The following is a 19,631-nucleotide window of genomic DNA, read 5'->3' on the forward strand; positions in this document are numbered from 1 at the left end:
AGACAGCTTTCCACCAAATCAGCAGCAAACATCTTCTTATTACAGGGCGTGAACTGTAATGAGTAGTTTCTATGCTATGAATAATTTGGGTGAAGCTGTAGCCTACGAGGACGTAGTCATTACCAAATAACAATCTAACAGATTTACTTTGAGTGAGAGTCATGGCTGAGGTTTTTGTGATAGGCCAGTAAATTGAAATATGCTGTTCACTCAAGGAATCGGATGTAGCTACACTGCACAATCAATTGGGGAGGATTGCAATACTTGTGTGCTTAAAACTGGTGTTTCTATGGAGACCAGGTGGTCAGCTTCTCCACTGACTACAGATTCTGACGGCAGGCTGGTTTTCACTGTTAATGTAGACAAGAAAAAGCATTTGTTGTTGTCAAAAATTGGGCTAAAAGTGACACGTCAACCAAGGCCTCCAGTCAAGAATCCTCCTCTATGACATGCTTTTATTTATTTATTTATTATTTATTTTTTTTAGGGATCCTCTGTTTTTGCTGACAGGAAGTGACAGAAATACTCGCGATCTGACCCTTCTCTGACTCGTCATGTGTGTCTCTATTCTGCATTGCCTGTCTACGTCTCCAATCTCTGTTTGAAGAGACAGTGAGGCTGCAGGCTCCACTCGACCGTAACATACCCAGTTTTAGCCGGTGACCTGGGAGGAAGAGGAGGAGGAGGAGGAGGAACGGGTCTGAAAATGGGGGTCTGTGGTTGTGTTGCAGACGGTGTGAAGTCACAAATGAATGAGAGTATGACCCTCTGCGGTGGTTTTTTTTTGTTTGTTTTTATGCACAGACTCACATCTAAGATCCCCCTTTAAACCCGACTGGAATGTGTCTCCAGTAACAACATCAACCGTCACAAGGTCCACATCACATGGCACAAATGGTCGCGTTGAGAGTGTGTGTGTGTCTGTGTGTGTGTGTGGAGGGCCTATTCTTGTGACGGTTTCTGTGTGCGTGCTTCCCACAGGTTAAAAGTAAAAACTCTTGAGTTAATCGGAGGTAGAGTCTGCCGAACTTTACAGGAAGACAACCAAGAAGTTGTCAGCCAAACAGTGAAAGAACGATAAACATCGCAGAGACCTCAACATCTCGGCGACACTTTCTTGGGACCTTAAGGTGTACATGCCCTCTGTTAAAACACAAGGTGTTTGCTTCATTGTTTGTTGCTTTTATCATGTGTGAATCAAGTGCAAAACAAACCAGTTTATGAAAGGAAGAAAATTGAAAAAAAAACATATAAAAACCTAGAACACTGCAATAAAGTGGTTCCATAAATATGCATACTCTCGTACTAAAGCTTTGTCGTTTTATCATTTTGCACCTGCCATTAATTCTTATGGATCTGGTTAAGCTAAAATAAAGTTCAACTTGTACGATTTTCTTGATATTTGCTCATCAGCGTCATGCAGCTGAAGTCATGGTTTACTGATAGCTTACAAAAGAGCAAAACGATTTGAGAGTAAAGGTATCAGTCAGGAGAAGAAAAAAATCCTCTCCCATTAGAGATGGATCATGCCACAGTGAAATCAACCCCCCATAATTGGAGAAACTACTGAACTATTTGAACAAGAGCAAAATAATAAAAACTAAAAACAAAAAAGTCTAGTGACTGTTATGAATAGCTCCAAATATCTTGTCAGTTTTCTTCCTTCAAGTGTCTACTAGGAAGCACTTTTTCTGCATCACTTATGAAGAATTTATTCATAATTTACAACAAGAAACATGAAAGAACTTTAACATGAGTAAAAGTCAGATTCGGACTGGAGTAAAATGAACTCCCCCAATATTATTATCATTCTGCTATTCATTTTGTTTTCACCATACCGTCAGAGAGCAACACAGAGGCACAAAGAACAAGCAACCTTGCACGCACACACTCACTCACTCCTGAGGGAAATTTAGAGAGAGCACTTAACCTAACATGCATGTTTTAGAGTGTGGGAGGAAGACCGAGCACAACAACAGGCAAAAGGAAGAGCATGTAAAGCTGCAGAAAGAGATCCAGGACTTTCTTGCTGCAGTGAAAATAATTTCGACTGACGATTGCAGGGGTTCTGTAAACAGAAAAGGCGATGAAACTGTCACGAATCTGGGTTGTTTGTTTGGTGTTCTGTGTATTTTATTTTATTTTTTTCCCTCGTTCACTCAGTGCAGCTGAGGGCGAGGCTGCTCTGATTGCACCTGACACCAATCGAGCTCATCAATCTGAGGCTAGTTGTTTGAGAGCAGCTGCACGATCAGCCATTGTTGTGGTAATTTAGCCCATCCTCTCCGGCGCTGTGGTGAGCTGAAATGATACTTCACGTTTCTAAACGACTTGCATGAATTTGACCTCAAATCTTGACCGGCTGTTTTGCGCTTTCTGACTAAAAAAAAAAAAAAAAAGACACTGGTCCTGAAACCATTCACACAACAAATTCTGCAGAGTTAAATCAACACTATGCCGAGTCTATTTGGTCCTTCTTAGAATTGGTGTTAATTTAACTCTTACAGAGCTATTTCAAGAATAGTTTGAGTAGTTATAACTTTTTCAAGTGTTAAAATGATTCAATTTCTTGTTGAAATAACTCTGGAAAGAGTTAAATTAACACCAATTCTGATAAGGACCAAATAGACTTGGCAATTCTTTTGCTTATAAAGCAAGGCTTTGTGCAAAATATGTGGAACAAGAGAATGAAAAGTGATAAATATCATCACACAGCTCAAAACTGAAGGAAGAAGTCATTAGTCCAACTGTCCTTTTATGTTGCAGCTACCGTTTTGTAGAAAATGCACATAAAAATACACATAAGATTTTTATGTGTATTTCCTACACAGGCCTATCTACACCTCAGCATGAACTCTTAGAATCGAACATCCAGTTAAAACAATAAGTGGCATTGTCATGATGAAAGGTCGCGATATGGAAATCCTCCTTTAAGATGCAGGCGTCTACAGAAACACTCCGCACAAAATGTAAATTACATTTCAATTCCACATTTTTGCTGCCTTTAGTTCGCAGGAGGGTTTCACCTTTGTCACGTTCCAGAAAAATCGAGGCCTAAAAGCACACGTGAGCGGGCGGCGATTCATGGAAATTCATAGAAAAAGTGTAAAGCGAGGAACAGAGTACCTGCATCAGCCGACAAAACAAATCGTATCTCAAGTGAAACCTACAAGTCAAGCTCACCAGGAACGGTGGAGAAGTGGAGAGGGTGGGGATAAAAGAAAAGTGCTGTGAAAGTGCTGACACATCCCTGACAAAAAGGAACAGGGTGCGTCACTCGGCACCCCGGACGCCAGTGTGGATGAATTGCGGGAGCAAGCATGTGAGAACCCGCATCCGAAGACCAGGCACCTGGACCGGAGCTTCTGCTGAAAGCAAGAGGCGCCAAAAATGTAACATCATCACACATATAGGCAAGAGGACAAGAGGGTCAAACACTTGCGTGCTCACACCCAGGCATAAATATTTGCTGCCTTGCAAGAATATTTGTATCCATTTCACTTTGTCATGTCGCACATTAAAAGGATACATGGGTGAATGTTTGTTTTTTTTTTTTTTTTTCAAATAAATTGCATTTTTATTTGACGTTTGTGTTGACAGGTGTCTCCTGACGAAACGAATCATCTGAGTGTATTTTAATCTCACACGCATCTGAGATTAAAATAACACCCGAAGAAGCACGTTGGTGGCAGCATCATGACGTGGTGACGATGCCGGGAGAAGGAAGCTGGTCAGATGTGATGGGAAGATACATGAAGTTTATTGTGAGAACGGTCACAATAAACGGCGACACTGACATGGCGACACTGTCCAAAATGTTGGACTTTGACTGGGCCGTTCTCACAATCTGCTGAGAATTTGTTGGGGCGGAGTTCAAATGTAATGTTCAGAGTTGCTGTCCGTCCAGTCAGACTGTGAACAGTTCAGTCCCTTCCCTCTACTCGCATCTATTCGCCACTTTTTACGGAGATTTCTCTTAGATGAAATCTCCGTAAAATACCCCGTCGTCTTGTGACTGCAGCTCAACAAAGTGTGAAAAACTTCAAGAGCTGTGAACATTTTTTTTCTTTTTTTTGCGAAGCACTGCAAATCCGGCGGGCAGAGCTGAACTTATTGCTAAACCAAAGTTAATGAAACCCTTGACTGTATGTGCAGTTTTCCTGCATCCGTCTGTTTGCGTTGCAGCTATCAGCAGGTTTGATGATCTGAGCTGCTCTGTGCCTTTGTGAATGTGGGCTTTCTTCTTTTCTCCTTTCTTTCTTCCTCCTCAGGGAAATGTCAGTAAAAAAAAAAAAAAAAACGTGGGGGAGAGCTTTATTACAGCCTGCATGATACCAGCTGTTTAAATGCTTCCCTTCTCCAGAAGAAGACACCCCTCTTCCTGTCTTCCAGGCATGTCCTTCAGCGTGTGTGCTTCATGTCCAAATGCTCTGATCCCAATTCGCAAAAAAAAACAGAATCCCACACACTGGAACCACAGATTTTATAAAAGTTGCGTTTGTGTAATTTGAAAGTAGATTTGGATTCAGAAGAAGTGACACCCCCACCCCCCTCCACCCCTTCTCCTTCCCTTCTTTCCGCACACACAAACAGCACATGTCTGACTATCTGTGTGTGTGCGTGCGTGTGTGTGTCTTCTCTGATTGCCGCCGACTGCAACACTCTCACCCTCTCACCGCCGCAACAGCTGTCTCTTGTCAGTGTCGCCGCGCAGCAGCTGAGGACGTACAGGGAGGGGTGCAGAGAGCACGTTTAACAGCCTCGGTTCTGGTCGAGGGGACTGGAAGTGGGAGTTTGGGGGTGGGGGAGTTGGTTACCAGAACATCAGGATTGCATTTGGAACTAGAGAGAAGGGCTCGTGGGAGTGGAGGGCCCGAGGGCGTTGGCTTGGAAGTAGGAGGTCACCGGAGCGTGCTTGTTCATCTGCGTTCATTCTCCTGTGTGTCCAACCACCAGGTTGACGGAAAACATAGCTTTTGTTTGTCTTTTTTTTCTTTTGGGAAGCCTGCAAAAGAGGTGCATGCCTTGGGGGGTAAAGGTCAGGACAGAGGCATGCAGTTGTCTACATCGATGCGACACGCAACCTTTGAACCCGCTCTGCCCGGGCCATCTGCCGGCGTGATGCCTTTTCTAATCTTCTGGGTGGTTAAACCGATGCAGGGTCCACCACCTCTGGATCCCGGCAGACCAGTGAGAAACAGAAAAAGAAGATGCAGCAGGGAGAAAACAGATTGTGAATGTGAGATTTTTTTCCCTCAGTAAATATGTGTCTAACATCCAAGCATACAAAGAAATCAACATTTGGTTGGAAATGTTATTTTAAGGCAACATCTGCTGGTCGTGTTGTTATGTCTTTACGCAGTAGACTGGAAACCCATCTGGGGCAGACGCCGTCGACATCTTTTACAACAAAAAGCTGTGTCTTGAAACAAACTATTTGCTTTTACACATCGTAACATGCGATAGTTTGAAAAGAATACATATCTTTAGAAGCCAGCAAACAAGTAAAGCAGCCAGTTTTAATTGGAACTGATGAGTACTGACAAATTTTTCTTGTCTTTCTATGATTTTTTTTGCAGTTTATTCCTGTCTTCAGTACCGGTCCACTTTGTGATGCCTCGCTCACTTTTCTATCGGTTTCGTCGTATGCATGGATTGCTTGGGTTGTTACCAACATCAGGTGTGACTTTCATGGGGTATTTTTTTATTGTATTTTATTTTCCTACTCTGTAAGATGGCTCTCAGCTGTCATGGACAGATTTAGTTATAAAAAGGAAGGGAGGAGTTTACCAGTAAATGGAGAGGAAATACCAAATTTGATGACATATTCAAAGCTTTCACCTGGAAGGCACCAGACCGGTGCTGATTCTCACATTCACATGAAAAACAAGGTTTTTAATTGATTCCTAATGCTAGAGTATTAGTCGGAGTTCACGTTTGCCCCTGGCAGTTCTGTGCATGCATTTAGACCAGTAAGAGAGATTCAGAAAATCTAATGTCTTTTCTTTTACTCTGCACACGATGTTACATGAGCTAATGGCAAACCAAGATTTATGTAATTATGTAAAGAAGATAAATCACACATTCTGAAGACGAGTTATTTAATTTACAGTTACTCAGTGCACACCTTGCACAAAAACAGACCATTTCTGCTCTTCTTTCAGATATAAAAGCTTGTTTTGCTTTTGAAATAAAATAACAACCAGGTGTCTCTTCCAAAATGGCGCCTGTGGTGTTGTTTGAACAGAGTAAGCACCACTTGTTTGTGATGTTCCTGAATGTTTCGACAGTCTATTATCATGCTGTGTGACTTTGGTTAGCCTAGCGGTTCTCAACGTGGGCGGTACCGCCCCCCAGGGGGCGTTCAGAGGACGGCAGGGGGCGCTGGCGGACATTTTTACAAAAGGGGGGCGCTGGGATTCCTTTGGGGGGCGTTTAGTCGAAGGTAAACTTTACACCTTAAATGCACAACAATACCAGTTTAGACTTTGAGCAACTTGCTAAAACTGTATTTCGTAACATTAAATCATGCTTGGCTGCAACGGTATCGATGGCAGCTCTTCTTCTATTCAGTGTTTGTTAGCTTTTGGGGCAGCTCCGCTCCTGCTACTAGCTTCTCCGCATCAGTTCATCATTACACCGGCTGATGACGGTGCTGTGATTCACTTTGTCTGGTATGTATTTTTATATGTTTTGCCAGTTTTGTGATCATGTCAAAGCAGCAACTTATTAAAAAGTGTTTTATTTCCGTTTGAAAGCTGCCCACTTACATGGAAGAACAACAGAAAATCGCTTTTATAAACATACTAAAATCACTATACCCTCACTTTGTATCCCTCAGAAAAATGAACTAATTTAAATAAAGAAATCCCTCCATTGGTGATACCACGATAGAGAGCGTTCATGTTATAGCGTTAACACCGGAGCTGTAAGTGGTCCGACATGAAACGGGTGTGATAGAACAACTGTACCACAGCACTTTTAAATTTCAATAATCAAAATACCGAAATTGTTTCCGTTGTTTTAAAAGGTCTATGTCAGTCTGCCTTTTCCCCATCGATAAGCTTCCCGACCGCCCTGCACCTTAGGGGGTTAAGAAAACAAACCCATTGCGCAAAAATCTGAAACAGGAGAAGCGGGACATAAAACGGAGCGAAGAACTAGATGTGAATTATGGCATAAAAACAGAGGATCTGACGCTGAACAGTGAAAAATCAACACATGATGTGAAACACATGACGATTAGGAGACGCAGCAGGTGATGAGTGAAGATTACTGATGGTCAATAAACGATAAAATAAATCTAGCAACAGGAAAGAAACTAAAGTGGACATAGCAATAAACCAGGAGAGGATAATACTAATCAAAGGAAACTAAATGGAAATGAATGAAGAACAAAATGCAAAAATAAACAGAAACTAAAGTAAATACAGAGGAATAAACTGTATGGCAAGACCTTTTGAGCAATAATTAATACAGAGACTGTATGGCAAGAATAAACAGACACTATTTCCAGATAAAAGGTAAAATAATATTGTTTAAGTGCCATGGGGTTTGCTGAGACCATATCTAGTACTGAGAATAAATATATCTTACAGAACATAACAGTAAAGAACTTATCACTTATGTTTTTAATTAGATTTAATATATTTATTTCTTCAATATTATTTTTCATGCCAGTCATGAGGCTGATGACTTCGACACTTTCAAGTTGACTCATTAGGATTTGATTAAGAACCAGATTTGTTCTTTGTTATTTCTGTTATTTCTTGTGTCCACCCTCTTTTTACTCTTTTAACCTAAAATAAAATTCTGTGTGACTGGTTTCTTTTCAAAAGCCAACTCATTAGCCATCAGAGTACAACAGAACCGGAACCAAACACAGAGGCAGCTTTCAGTTTCTGTGCTCCTCTAATCTGGAAGAATCTTCCAGAAAACAGCAAAACAGCTGGAACACTGAGTTCCTGTAAAATCAAAGCTGAAACCTCCTGCCCGTTTAGAGCTGCTTTCGATTAGCAGTAAGTGGAAAATATTTGCTTTTGACGATGGCATCTGACAGGGCTGCACAGTGGCGCAGTTGGTAGAGCTGTTGTCTTGCAGCACGAAGGTTCTGGGTTCGATTCCCGGCCCCGGTCTTTCTGCATGGAGTTTGCATGTTCTCCCTGTGCATGCGTGGGTTTTCTCCAGGTACTCCGGTTTCATCCCACAGTCCAAAAACATGACTGTCAGGTTAATTGGCCTTTCCAAATTGTCCCTAGGTGTGAGTGTGTGTGTGCATGGTTGTGTGTCTCTGTGTTGCCCTGCGACAGACTGGCAACCTGTCCAGGGTGACCCCGCCTCCTACCCGGAACATTGGCTGGAGATGGGCACCAGCAACCCTCCCAACCCCACTGAGGGACAAGGGTGAAAGAAAATGGATGGATGGCGTCTGACAAAAAAAAAATTATGTTTATTGTATGATTTTTTAAAATATATATTATAAATATATATATACAAATATATATATAGCAGTATTAAAAGACATGGATCCTTTCGTCTCTCACGCTGATGCGTCGCATGTCAATCATCTAATCAGAAAGAAACTCGAATGAAAATCCTCTCGTCTTTTGCTCGAATTTCCTACTGGAACATAAAAACGGAAGCATTTTCACAGAATGCGAGTCTTCATTTGTTTTATTTTTTCTCTGGAGCCAAAGTAGTCAGTAAAAACTAATATCTGCTGCACTTTGTTTGTAATGTACATAACTATTGGTAATCAGTGGCAGTTTTTGCATGAATAGGCCCTTCAACTAAATCCTGCAGTGGGCTAAAGAGCACTTAAGATTGTCTCCCTATTCTTAGGGGCAACTACCATTGACTGCAGATGCACACAAGAAAAGGAAAAACTTCATTACGGAGCAGCTGACGGATAATTTTTTTTGTATCATAGTGATGCGCTCAAGAGGTTAAATATTTTCTCATTATCCCTGTGACACACTGTGATGATGCACAGTCAATCTTTGATTCATCCATCTGTCATCCCTGCAGCTGTATACACACAACAACCGTCTGATTCCTATTGGGAATTGCCTAAAAATCTTTCTCTCTCTCAACGAACTTGAGGACATCCTTGATTTCACATCAGCCACATAATTTGTGTGTGCGTGTGTGTGTGTGTGCGTGCGTGTGTGTGTAAATGATCCTCCCAGGAGTGTCTGCGCTGGAGTATATTTAGTTAGCTTGTAATTTCTCCCTCGCAGAAGTCTGTTGTAAAACCTAATTTGCATTCTGGTTGGGTCCCGTTTCCTCTTGGAACGCCTTTAAAATCAGAATAGCAGGAGCAGAGCAGAGCAGCGCGCTGTAACTCTTGGAGGCATCTGAAGGCAGAGTCAGAGCAAAGGGGGCCTTGCAGCGAGACGGGGACCGCCTGAAATGCAAAACCTCCGTTTCTGCCTCGTGTGTTCAGTCAAGTTCAGTGACCATAAGTGTAATTCCAGTCAGCGTCACAAGAGAGGGGCCCCGTCTCTGCCCTCCATACCGCAGACCGTGAGGAGATGCCTAGCCAACACGCAGCAGGGAGGAGGGTGGCAGGAAAGGGAATATTTTAATGCACACATTTCCCCCTCCACCCCACACAAATGCACATACTCTAGAAAATGATCTATATCAAGTTTGCATTCCAAGCTTTCCTGCTGACACAGATTCAGAGTGGCTTGTTGAAAGTGGTAAAGTGTGGCGTTTGTGATATTTACGTGGATCAGCAGGACCGACCCGGCGAGGAATTTTAAACGTCGAGATGGCTGCAAAAAAAAAAAAGAAAAAAGAAAGAAAAGAAAAAGGGTTGCAGTTTTATGCGTCACCAGTGTGTCAACCGGAAAAAGATTAACCAATTCTGCAGGATGTTCGGTTTCGTGATCCTTCGCCGAACATCTACTTCTCCATAATCCGAGTCATTCAGAACAAGAAAAGGGACAGAGTTGCATCAGAATCAGAATTAAATAAAAAAAAATTTAAAAAAATCACAAAAGCCTTTTTTTTCCTTCTTTTTTCTCCCCCATTTTTTCACTTTAGCATTGAAATGTTCTGTTAGATGGATCCTAGTGAGAAATTTTACTTACCTTAACTTTTTTTTTTTTCTCTTTTCATTTATTTATGCCTGACAGTTCCACTCTGATTTTTCTACAGTCTCCTACTCTAACACGGACCAGAAGTCTAGCGGCTTTGTTTTGGAAAACCATCTCAACCCAGAGGGTCAGATCCTCACCCAGTGCCGTGCTTATTTTGACACGAGGCCCCCAGGGACCGGCCGCGGCCATCGTTGAGCCGTGGGAGAAAACGGGGAGATAAATAGGACATGGAGACAGACTGCCAGACAAATGACACTGAAGCTCTTTTTGCACTTGTCCCCACTGTTATCTTCAGTGTTGCTCCGCTGCGCAGATCCATTTCTTTCTGTGACTGCGAAACAGATTTAGAACAATTTTTTTTTTTTTTTTGAAAACGAGCTGGTGAGTGTTACACCACGTTTTAATGACGCTGTCATTCATCCTCCCTGTCTGCAACATCCTTCGTTTAAATTCGGGCCAGGCGCCGTTCTTTCTCCTTCGATGCTCGTGTTTCCTGTGTCCGATTGTCGCTGCGACCGATTTACAGTAAAGAAAACTTACAAAGACACTGTAATCCAACACTGACTCATGACAAACTAAAAAACAACAACAAAGCTAGCCTAAAGTTTTGTTGTTGTTCTTTTGCGATCTCAACTGAAGGCTGTCTTCAGTCCTATAATAGGAACTTTAGGTTTTCAATAAAATGTTTCAGTCAGGACTAGGAAGCCCTCTCAGTTTGCATACAGTTTTACACCTGAGATTATAAATTTATTTCCATTTTAAACCTCTTACAACTAAATTCTGCTACAAAGACTTGAACATCTTTTCACTCAAGCCGACTCATTCTGAGCAGCTTTAGGCCTAACGTTAACCCTTTCCAAATGATCCCCTTCATACGTGTACATCCTTTTGACACACTAAAATCAGTTTTGTTGTTCAAGGTTTTAAAGTACTTTTTTATATTCTGTACATCTTGATGCCTTTGCTTTGCAGCTAAGAGTTCTTATGGGAGATTCATTTTAGATCAAATTCTCCATGTTGTGGCTTTCTTTACATTGGCAAATTTTATAAGAATACTTTAAATACTTAAAATACTTTCACATTTACCAACACTACTGCTGTATGATGAGGAACAAAACAAACTTTTAACACTGAAATAAAGGCTCAGCTCGTCTCTTGCTTTGTCCTATCTACAGCCCAACAGCGCCTCTCTGTGGTCAAACATTATTTTACATTTTTTTCCATTTCCCACGTCTTCCCCCCCCCCAAGAAACTTTATTTAACAATTGGCAAGCATACAACAAACAAACGAATGAAGTACATAGAAGAATACAGCATCTACTCGAATAAACTACCATTGGTGTTAATGTGACAAATACTCTCTTAGTGCCTTTTTGTTTGTAGTCTATTGATTTAACATTGGTTCACATCCTTAAGAAAAATAAGGGGTTTTAATTTAAAGACATGTATGAGCAAATTTAGGGGAAAAAAATTAACTGAAACATTTCCATGGAAACACTCAAAATATATATTTTTTATTAACATGCTAAACTCTTTCCTCAAAAAAAAAAATAAAATAAAATAAAACTACGTATGAAATGGAAGTGCCCAAAAAAAGCGTCAGAGTTTCTGGACGATCACCACTAAAATTGCAAATAATATTTATGTCTCTTTCAAGTTTTATCGCATAATGCTGTCATTACAAACATCCCAGAAACAAACGTGTTTCTACACGGTCTCTTCAAAGTAAAAGCCTCAACGATGTAGCGTTTTCTTAGCTACAGATCCATCACTACGTGTTAAGACAATTACAAAACAAATTCAGATGTATTCTTATACATATAAAATAAAGCAATATATTTCAAAAACTTACCCGAATGTATCTTCTCCCGAAATAAACCCCTTCATGTGAAAGGCTTCGAGCGGAAGTACCTGTGCCTCCTCCAGCCCCAAACAAATGAAGCGTGTGGGACTTCATTTGTGTCCCAGCAGCCTGTGGGACACAGAGGACATTGACGCCGACGGACAGAGCGAGAGATGGGGCTGAAGGCAGTGGTTGTTACGGTGCTGCTGGCCGCAGCGCTCTCCTACTACGTTTACAACCCGATGCCTGATGCCATCCAGGAGCCCTGGAAGCTGATGGCTGTGGATGCTGCGTTCAGGACCGGCATCAACCTGGTAAGAGAAGATGCGTTCTCTGCCTTCCGAGGCTGCAAGCAGAAATGTGAGGCTTCCATTCATTAGTATATATCGTGTCTACATTTTTGTTATGCTTTAAATAAATGGCATTAGATTTTTGTTTTAAATGCTCAGCCACTGAACTTTTCCCTGGTTTTGATAACAGTATCAGCTGCACTTTGACCTGCCTGAGTAGGTACGGAGTCATATTATTCACTGTGACATTTTTTGCTACTGTTGCAGTTAAATTGTGCTTTCATGTTTTATTTACTGCAACCTATTTTCAGAGTGCATCTTTAGTTAGAACAAATTTACTCCAGTGTGTACAAAGAAATGCAATGTTTATGCAGGAACAGTGCAATTTTGAACTGTAGCAATATTTGTCATAGTGCAAAGCTGCAAAGTCACTGACGGTGCCACGAGGAAACGCTCCTGAACTTCACCTTTGCTCCATATTGTGAAATTCACACTGTCCAGGCAGAGGAACATCGGAATTGGCTAACTAGTTGAGATTTCAAAGAAACACACGAGCCTGTCTTCTGCAGAAGCGTTTAGTGTTGCACTTCACCTGGTGTCAATAAATGAGGCAAAAGTTAAGACTTTGTAGGGGAGATAAGGAGATGAGATTGATTTACGTTGCATTGGTAAATGTTTAAATGTTCCTTGAACTTTTTCAGCATTTTTTTTTTCAGTAGCAGCAAAATTCCAGCCATTTTGTTTGTGACAAAAAGAAATTAGTGCATGATTAGGAAACTGATGGGAAATTATACTGATTTCACTTTTTTTTTTTCAAACAGATAATCCAGTGTGACATGGATTATTAGGTGTTCAACCTTTTTTTTTTTTACTCCAACACCATGAAATAAAATCTACCGCCAACAACTGCTCTGTTGCTAATTTGACAGTTTGCAGGATTGTTGTGTTTTTTTAAGTGCTTTTGATGAGCAGAACATGGGGGCTTCTTTCCATCTTAAATGCAGTGGAAGCAGGAAGAGTGTACTTGGTTGTTTCGTTTTTGTTTTTCAAATTAACCACAGCCGTGTTTTATGAAGCCGATGCACGTTGAAAGAGAAAATATTTCCTTTTAAATAAAATAAAGCAAAGATCGCTGTTCATATCTTTCATGTTTAAGAATCAGTACCTCATGTACTGACTCTTAACTCAGTCCCTGACAAAACAGGCGCCTTCTGGCATTCATGCAGGACGAGTATTGAGACAGTCTGTGGGACAGAGGGCAGACGGTCCACGACAACAGAGGTCACTGGGTCAGATGTCTTTCCCTGCTAACGGCCTCCATCATCTGTTCTTTTCATTTAATCCATCCAAGATTTTTTTTGTGTGTGTGTGTCTCACTGTCTTCAGGCTGCTTTGAAATACCACCTGGGTATCGACCATTACATCACATCATTCAGACGCACGATGGAGGGCTTTGACTCAACGATGGTGGCGCTCCTGGGCTCCAGGTCTCCTGCGGGTGTCGTTCCAGGAGTGAAGGTCAGTGACATCACCTTCGCCGGCGTCCCCGTGAGGGTTTACGAGCCGCCGGCCGGAGGGGAGGGTCACCTGAGGAGAGGCCTGTTGTATCTCCACGGAGGTGGCTGGGCCTTTGGCAGTGGCAGTGAGGAATTATTTTATTATTATTATTTATTTACAGCACCTTGGCTCCTTCAGCAATTGCCACAAATCAGTTAAGGTTTAATTTTATACATAAAAAAAAAATGCTTTACCTGGAAAATATTGTCCTCTCTTTCCTCAGAGATGGGTGCATACGATAAAGTGAGCCGCATGATTTCTGACGAGCTCAACACCGTGGTAGTCTCTGTTGAGTAAGTTTCTCTCTTCTTCTGACTCTATGCTGTGTACCTTGTAGGCGATGCACTGCAAGACCTCCAACTGGAGGTGAAGTGTTACAAAAGCATCTAAATCCCTTGAACTTTTTCCCATTTTGTCATGTTACAACAAAATGACGGTATTTTACTGACAGACAAACTCAAAGAAGCACATACTTGTGAAGGAAGAAAAATAACACGTGCTTTTCTAAATTGTCAAGGAGCAACAACGCTGTGGTTGGAATAAACCAATATTCTTCTGTTCAAGTGGGGCTATGAACTCTTTAGAAGCAGTTTTGTCGCAACAAAACCTCACTGTTATTCGGTGAGGTTCAAGTGACGCCAACTCTTAAAACTTTCTCCAAACGTGTGTGTAGATATCGTCTGTTTCCAGAGGTCCTCTTCCCAGAGCCGTTTTTAGACTGCGTCGCTGCTGCCAAACACTTCTTATCTCCAGAGGTTCTGGACAAGTACGCCATCGACCCCGAGCGTGTTGCCGTGTCAGGAGACAGCGCTGGAGGAAATCTGGCCGCCGCCGTAGCTCAGGAGGTACTTGCAGAACCCAAGTGTGACATGTGACACAGCAGCTGCAAACTCATATGAAATTTACATTTGAGTGTCTGTGTTTCTCCAGGTTGCTACGGATGACAGTGTGCCTGTGAAATTCAGTGTCCAGGCTTTGATTTACCCAGTGCTCCAGGCTCTGGATTTCAACACACCCTCCTATGTGCAGAACCGGAATATGGCCATCCTTCCTCGCCAAGTCATGGTCCAGTTCTGGCTGCAGTACCTCGGCGCGGACATCTCCCTGCAGCCCCAGCTCATAGCGAACAACCACAGCGCCCTGCAACACTCTGTTCTCACCCCAGAGCTGAGGTCTCGGCTGGACTGGACCTCGCTGCTTTCTCAGAAGTTCAAGAAAAGCTACAAGCCTGTTGTCGCCGAGAGAGACTCTCACGGGCTTCTAAAGAAGATACCGGGGTTGCTGGATGCGCGATCGTCGCCTCTGCTGGCTGGACCGGAGGTGCTGGCCAAATGTCCTCGTGCGTACATTTTAACATGCGAGTTTGACGTGCTGAGGGACGACGGGCTGATGTATGCCCGCCGTTTGAAGGACGCCGGAGTGGCGGTCACCAGCGACTACTACGAGGACGGTTTCCACGGATGTCTGAGCTTCACCAGCTGGCCGTTGGACTTCGATGTGGGCAAGAGGGTACTGAGGAACTACATGACCTGGCTGCAGAACAACTTGTAGCTTGAACGTATGCACTCAAAGAAGTCGAGAACGGACGTTTTCGTTTAAACTTTTTCCCCGTTTTCTCGAGATGGGGACTTAATTTCCCCAATGGTTTTCAAACACATCTAGTTTTCGCGAGATTGAAAGATGATTTGTGTGTTAAACATGATTCCATCCCTCAAATGTATGCCACAACGGCATGCATTGGAAGATAACTCGTCTCGAGAAAACCATTGGCAAAAAGTATATGTGGGAAAAGGTTTGCTCTTAACTTCCATATGCGCTTGCCCTTGCTGTGCAAAATTGGTCTTACCGAAGGGCTTGCACCTTTTTTTGTCTTTGTTCAAAAATGTACAATCCAAGCTCAGGGCCTGGACATGAATGGAAATCCAAATTTTATACAAGTGAAATTTATAGTCTGCAGATTTTTAATCACCATCAGCAGTCCAACACTGTAACCAGCTGAGCAATGAATAAAAAACTTTTCCATAAATTAATCAGCTGTAAAACACAAATGAATTAATTACTTTTAGATATTTGATGCCAAGCAGTATATAAGATTAATTCCTTTAGATGTTGTTTGTCTCAGAGTACTATGCAACATCTGATGTCCTACATTTGCAGCTATTGCCATTATCACCAAGTCTCAAATATGACCAAAACTTTACTTTAATTATTCATATCCAAAGAAAAATGAAAACATTGTTGTTTACCTTAGCTGTAATCTGTGTCATTACCAGCTCTCTTTATGTAAACAATACCAAGTCTTGGTCAAGGCGAATTATCTTGACCCTCAACAATCGCAAGCAGATTGCACTTTACCTTTTACGACGTGTATTGCCCTTGGTTTGAATCGGTTTGTGTTTTGTTTGATTGGCTAAGCAGTGGCTTGCAATAGTATCCACATCCCTTGAACTTTTATGGCCCGCCTTCCACTGTGTCTTTAGTGGCTCTGGTTCTACCAACTTTGCTCGAAAGATTTTTTTTTTCTTCCTTTTACATAATAGTTACTGCACAGTTAACGTAGGTCTGGGCTTTGACTGGGCCATTCTAACACAAAAATATCTATTGATCTAACCCATTCCATTGCATCTCAGACTGGATGGATGTTTAAGAGTTGTCGTTTCTTGGTCTTCATGGTGCCGAGTCCGTCACACAACGACTGCACTTACTAATAAAATGATGCAGATGTAACCTCTTTTTTTTTTACCAATCAGTTGACTTCTCAAGGCAACTGATTGTAATGGATTTCATTTAGGGGTATCTGATTAAAAAGGGTGAAAGACGACACCTTTCAGATTTTTATTTGTTAGAAAATATTTAAAAATCACATTTTTACCCCCTTTTCAAATGAATGTGCTGCTCTGTGTTGGATACAAAATGTGAAAAATGGAAGAAAACATGAAAAAGTGTCAAGGGTACGAATAGTTTTGCAAATCACTGTAAATGTCTAAAAAATAAAACCCAAAAAGACTGCATTTGACAGGGATTTCTGTCCATTCCAAATACTCCTGCAATTACCAAAGGTGCTTTAAGCCAATTTATGAAAAGGTGTTTCTCTAAGTAAAATAATTTAAATGTCTTTAAACAGTGTTGTATTTTTCAAAGTCTGAAATTAAGAAATGTCTCAGATTTATGAGTACATAAAACTTTTTAATCCACATACATACCCTTGCTATGCAGCAAGCCTTCATCATTAGTCCGATATCAAGATTTTGGGGTTTATATTACAAGTTTATGCTTCGTGTGTTTGCCTGGTTTTCAATAATGAATGCTTGAATTAAAGGAATGAATAAATGAATGCTATGTGGCGTTTTTTGTTCAAATGAGTCCATAAACAAAAGGAATGCTTAATTTAAAAGAGAATGCAACAGCGCCCCCTGTTGGATATAAAGAAACCTACGTCTTCTACTTTATGTACCACATTGGGAGATTCACGACTAAAAAAAAGCAACCAAGCGTGGAGTTGTATATTTTACATGTACTTGTGTGAAAGTGTTTAGTTTTTTTACTTAAATTCACTTAGAAACTTTTAGGTGTGTTTTTTTTTTTTTTTACAAAAATGGAAGAAAGAATTATCACATTTATCTCAATTGCTGTTATACCTACAGACACCAATCAGTCATCTGTATTTACCAATAACACAATTGCACAATATTTGTTTGAATTTCCTGTAAACTAGAATTAATTAGGTTGAAATGAATAAACGTCATTACACTTCAAAGCATTGCTTCTTCCTGCGGGGCGGCTACTGTCACTGATATAATCACCTTTAACAATTATCGGCACACCCCGTGCTCTGCTTTTTGGTTCTACTGTTTGTTTTGACTGTGAGCTGATGAGCAGCTGTTGTCCTCGTTCAGGAATTTAGGGAGATTCCACACTCGGAGGGAGTCGGGGAGGGGAAGCCTTTGGGGCAGAAAAAAAGAGGAGTGGAGGTCAGGAGAGGGTGGATGGAGCATCCTTGATTGTCTTCAAGGTATTATAATCCGCTTTGGAGGGGGGGAGCTGGTTCATTCTCTTCATTTTCCAAGCAGGCTACAAATTTGCATTGAACTTTATTTTTGTTTTTTCTTAACAGACTTCGTTGTGTCGAGTCAGGAAAATCAGGACAAAGTACTGCAACTCCAGTCGCACAGGAAGTAGGCGGCCTCCAGTGTAACGTGAGCGTGAGGAAGTTCATCTAGCAACAAGGCGAAGAACGCAAAACTGGAAACTAAAGCAAAATGTATTGCGATAAATGACATCACAAATAGCTAGAATACAGGAATAAACAAAATGAAACGTCTGGAAAAAAAGCTAAATGCCTATTAGACATATAAAAGTTGGATTAAAACTCTTAAAACCCGGTAACCCTGCTCTACTTGGTTCAATGGAGTTGGGGGAACATGCAAAGTTTTATAAGGGCCTCACAACAGTTGCGATCCTCTGGATTGGGGGGGTCATGGTGAGCATCTGCTCCCGCCTGTTTATTAACCCATGACTCAATCACAAAGCATCAGAATTAAGCACGTCGGATCTGTCGGTTTCCTGTTACTCTACCACACAAAGACATTGATCTGGCTACTGATGTTGACTGCTGCTATTTTGAGCACAAACGCATGCTTGTGCTGATACGCGCAAGTCCTCCCTGGAAAGATAAAGGAAGGAAGTCTGACTGCGAAACTCCTTGATGAACCTGTCTTGCTACCGACCTGTCCAGGAACAGAGCCAGACCACTTGTGATATCTCACCTGTGTTTATTTCTCAAGCTGGAGTCCTTTCATTTCCCCTCTCTCCTTTTCTATAACTCTGATGTGCTCAAAGTTGCAATAATTGTACATTCTTGCACTCAGCCAGAACATGCCTCACAGTAATAAGGTTGATTTGGAACAGATGAATGAAAATCAACATTCAGAGGCCTGTTCGCTGTAGGGACAGAAGACAGGCATGTCTCTCATCGTGTCATCTTCCATGCCCGAGGCTAGAAAGCCTTCAAGTATCACTTTCCTACCTCATTCCTCTGCTCCAGCAAGCCTGGGAACTGATTTGTTTCGTGGAACTCGAGAGGTATTTACCACCTCCTCTTCCTCTTTTTTTTTTTTTTTTAATTCCCCGATAAGTGAAGACCACAAGCTCCTCTGTTTGTTTGACTTGTCAAAGTGAAGCAGGTTAGTCACCCATCTACGCCTGCCTGAGCTACCTCAGCGTCATTCATATATATATATATATATATATATATATATATATACACACACACACACTGCATGAGCACGACTGATGGTTGCATGCTGACGCGAGAGCATTTTAGACGCTTCCACGCACGTTTTGATTGTTTTCAGTGGGCCGTCCGCATCCAGGAGCTCTGTGCATTCTGTGAGCTCCCCTCCCACTTCCCCGCTCCAACAATGGGGAAGAGGCTAGAGGTGAAGGAATGAAAGCTCGGGAATCACTCAAGGTTACGCCGCGCAGAGCGAATGGTTCCCATGTGACGAGCTCAACCCGGGGCTGAACCGAAGTCATAACAATCGCAAGTTGTTCGGCTCCGATCAGTTAAAATTGACTCACAATGGATACAGTAGAAAGGGGAATTTTTTTTTTCTTCCATTTTTAATTTAGATGCTTTTGAACGACTACGTGCGCTGGATCGATGCCACAAAAGTCGCACGAAAAATGTCTAAAAATGGGCATTGGGTCACTCATTTAAAAAAAAAAAAAAAAAAACTAATTGTGCATTGCATTGATCACGTTACGTCCAATGAGGTTAGCTAAAGTAGTAAAATGTTATAGCTTCGACTTTTTAGACAAATATGCACACATTTA

The 19,631-nt window shown here is 41.7% G+C and overlaps 1 protein-coding gene across 2 annotated transcripts; it reads left to right on the forward strand.

Moving 5' to 3' along the window:
- The first annotated feature begins 11,987 nt into the window (after positions 1-11,987).
- nceh1a (neutral cholesterol ester hydrolase 1a) lies at positions 11,988-17,130 on the forward strand. Of its 2 annotated transcripts, XM_008399224.3 has the most exons (5): positions 11,988-12,263; positions 13,626-13,881; positions 14,020-14,089; positions 14,470-14,641; positions 14,727-17,130. In XM_008399224.3, exons 1-5 carry the CDS (start codon positions 12,123-12,125, stop codon positions 15,345-15,347), a joined length of 1,260 nt encoding a protein of 419 aa, XP_008397446.1. In that variant the 5' UTR covers positions 11,988-12,122; the 3' UTR covers positions 15,348-17,130. The 2 variants fall into 2 exon arrangements, with proteins under 2 accessions (XP_008397446.1, XP_017158056.1); XM_017302567.2 differs by lacking the exon at positions 11,988-12,263 and having other exon boundaries at positions 13,632-13,757.
- The last annotated feature ends 2,501 nt before the right edge of the window (positions 17,131-19,631 follow it).

Source organism: Poecilia reticulata, chromosome 22 (genome assembly GCF_904066995.2).
Source record: "Poecilia reticulata chromosome 22, P_reticulata-male-v2, whole genome shotgun sequence".
Taxonomy (NCBI): Eukaryota; Metazoa; Chordata; class Actinopteri; order Cyprinodontiformes; family Poeciliidae; genus Poecilia; species Poecilia reticulata.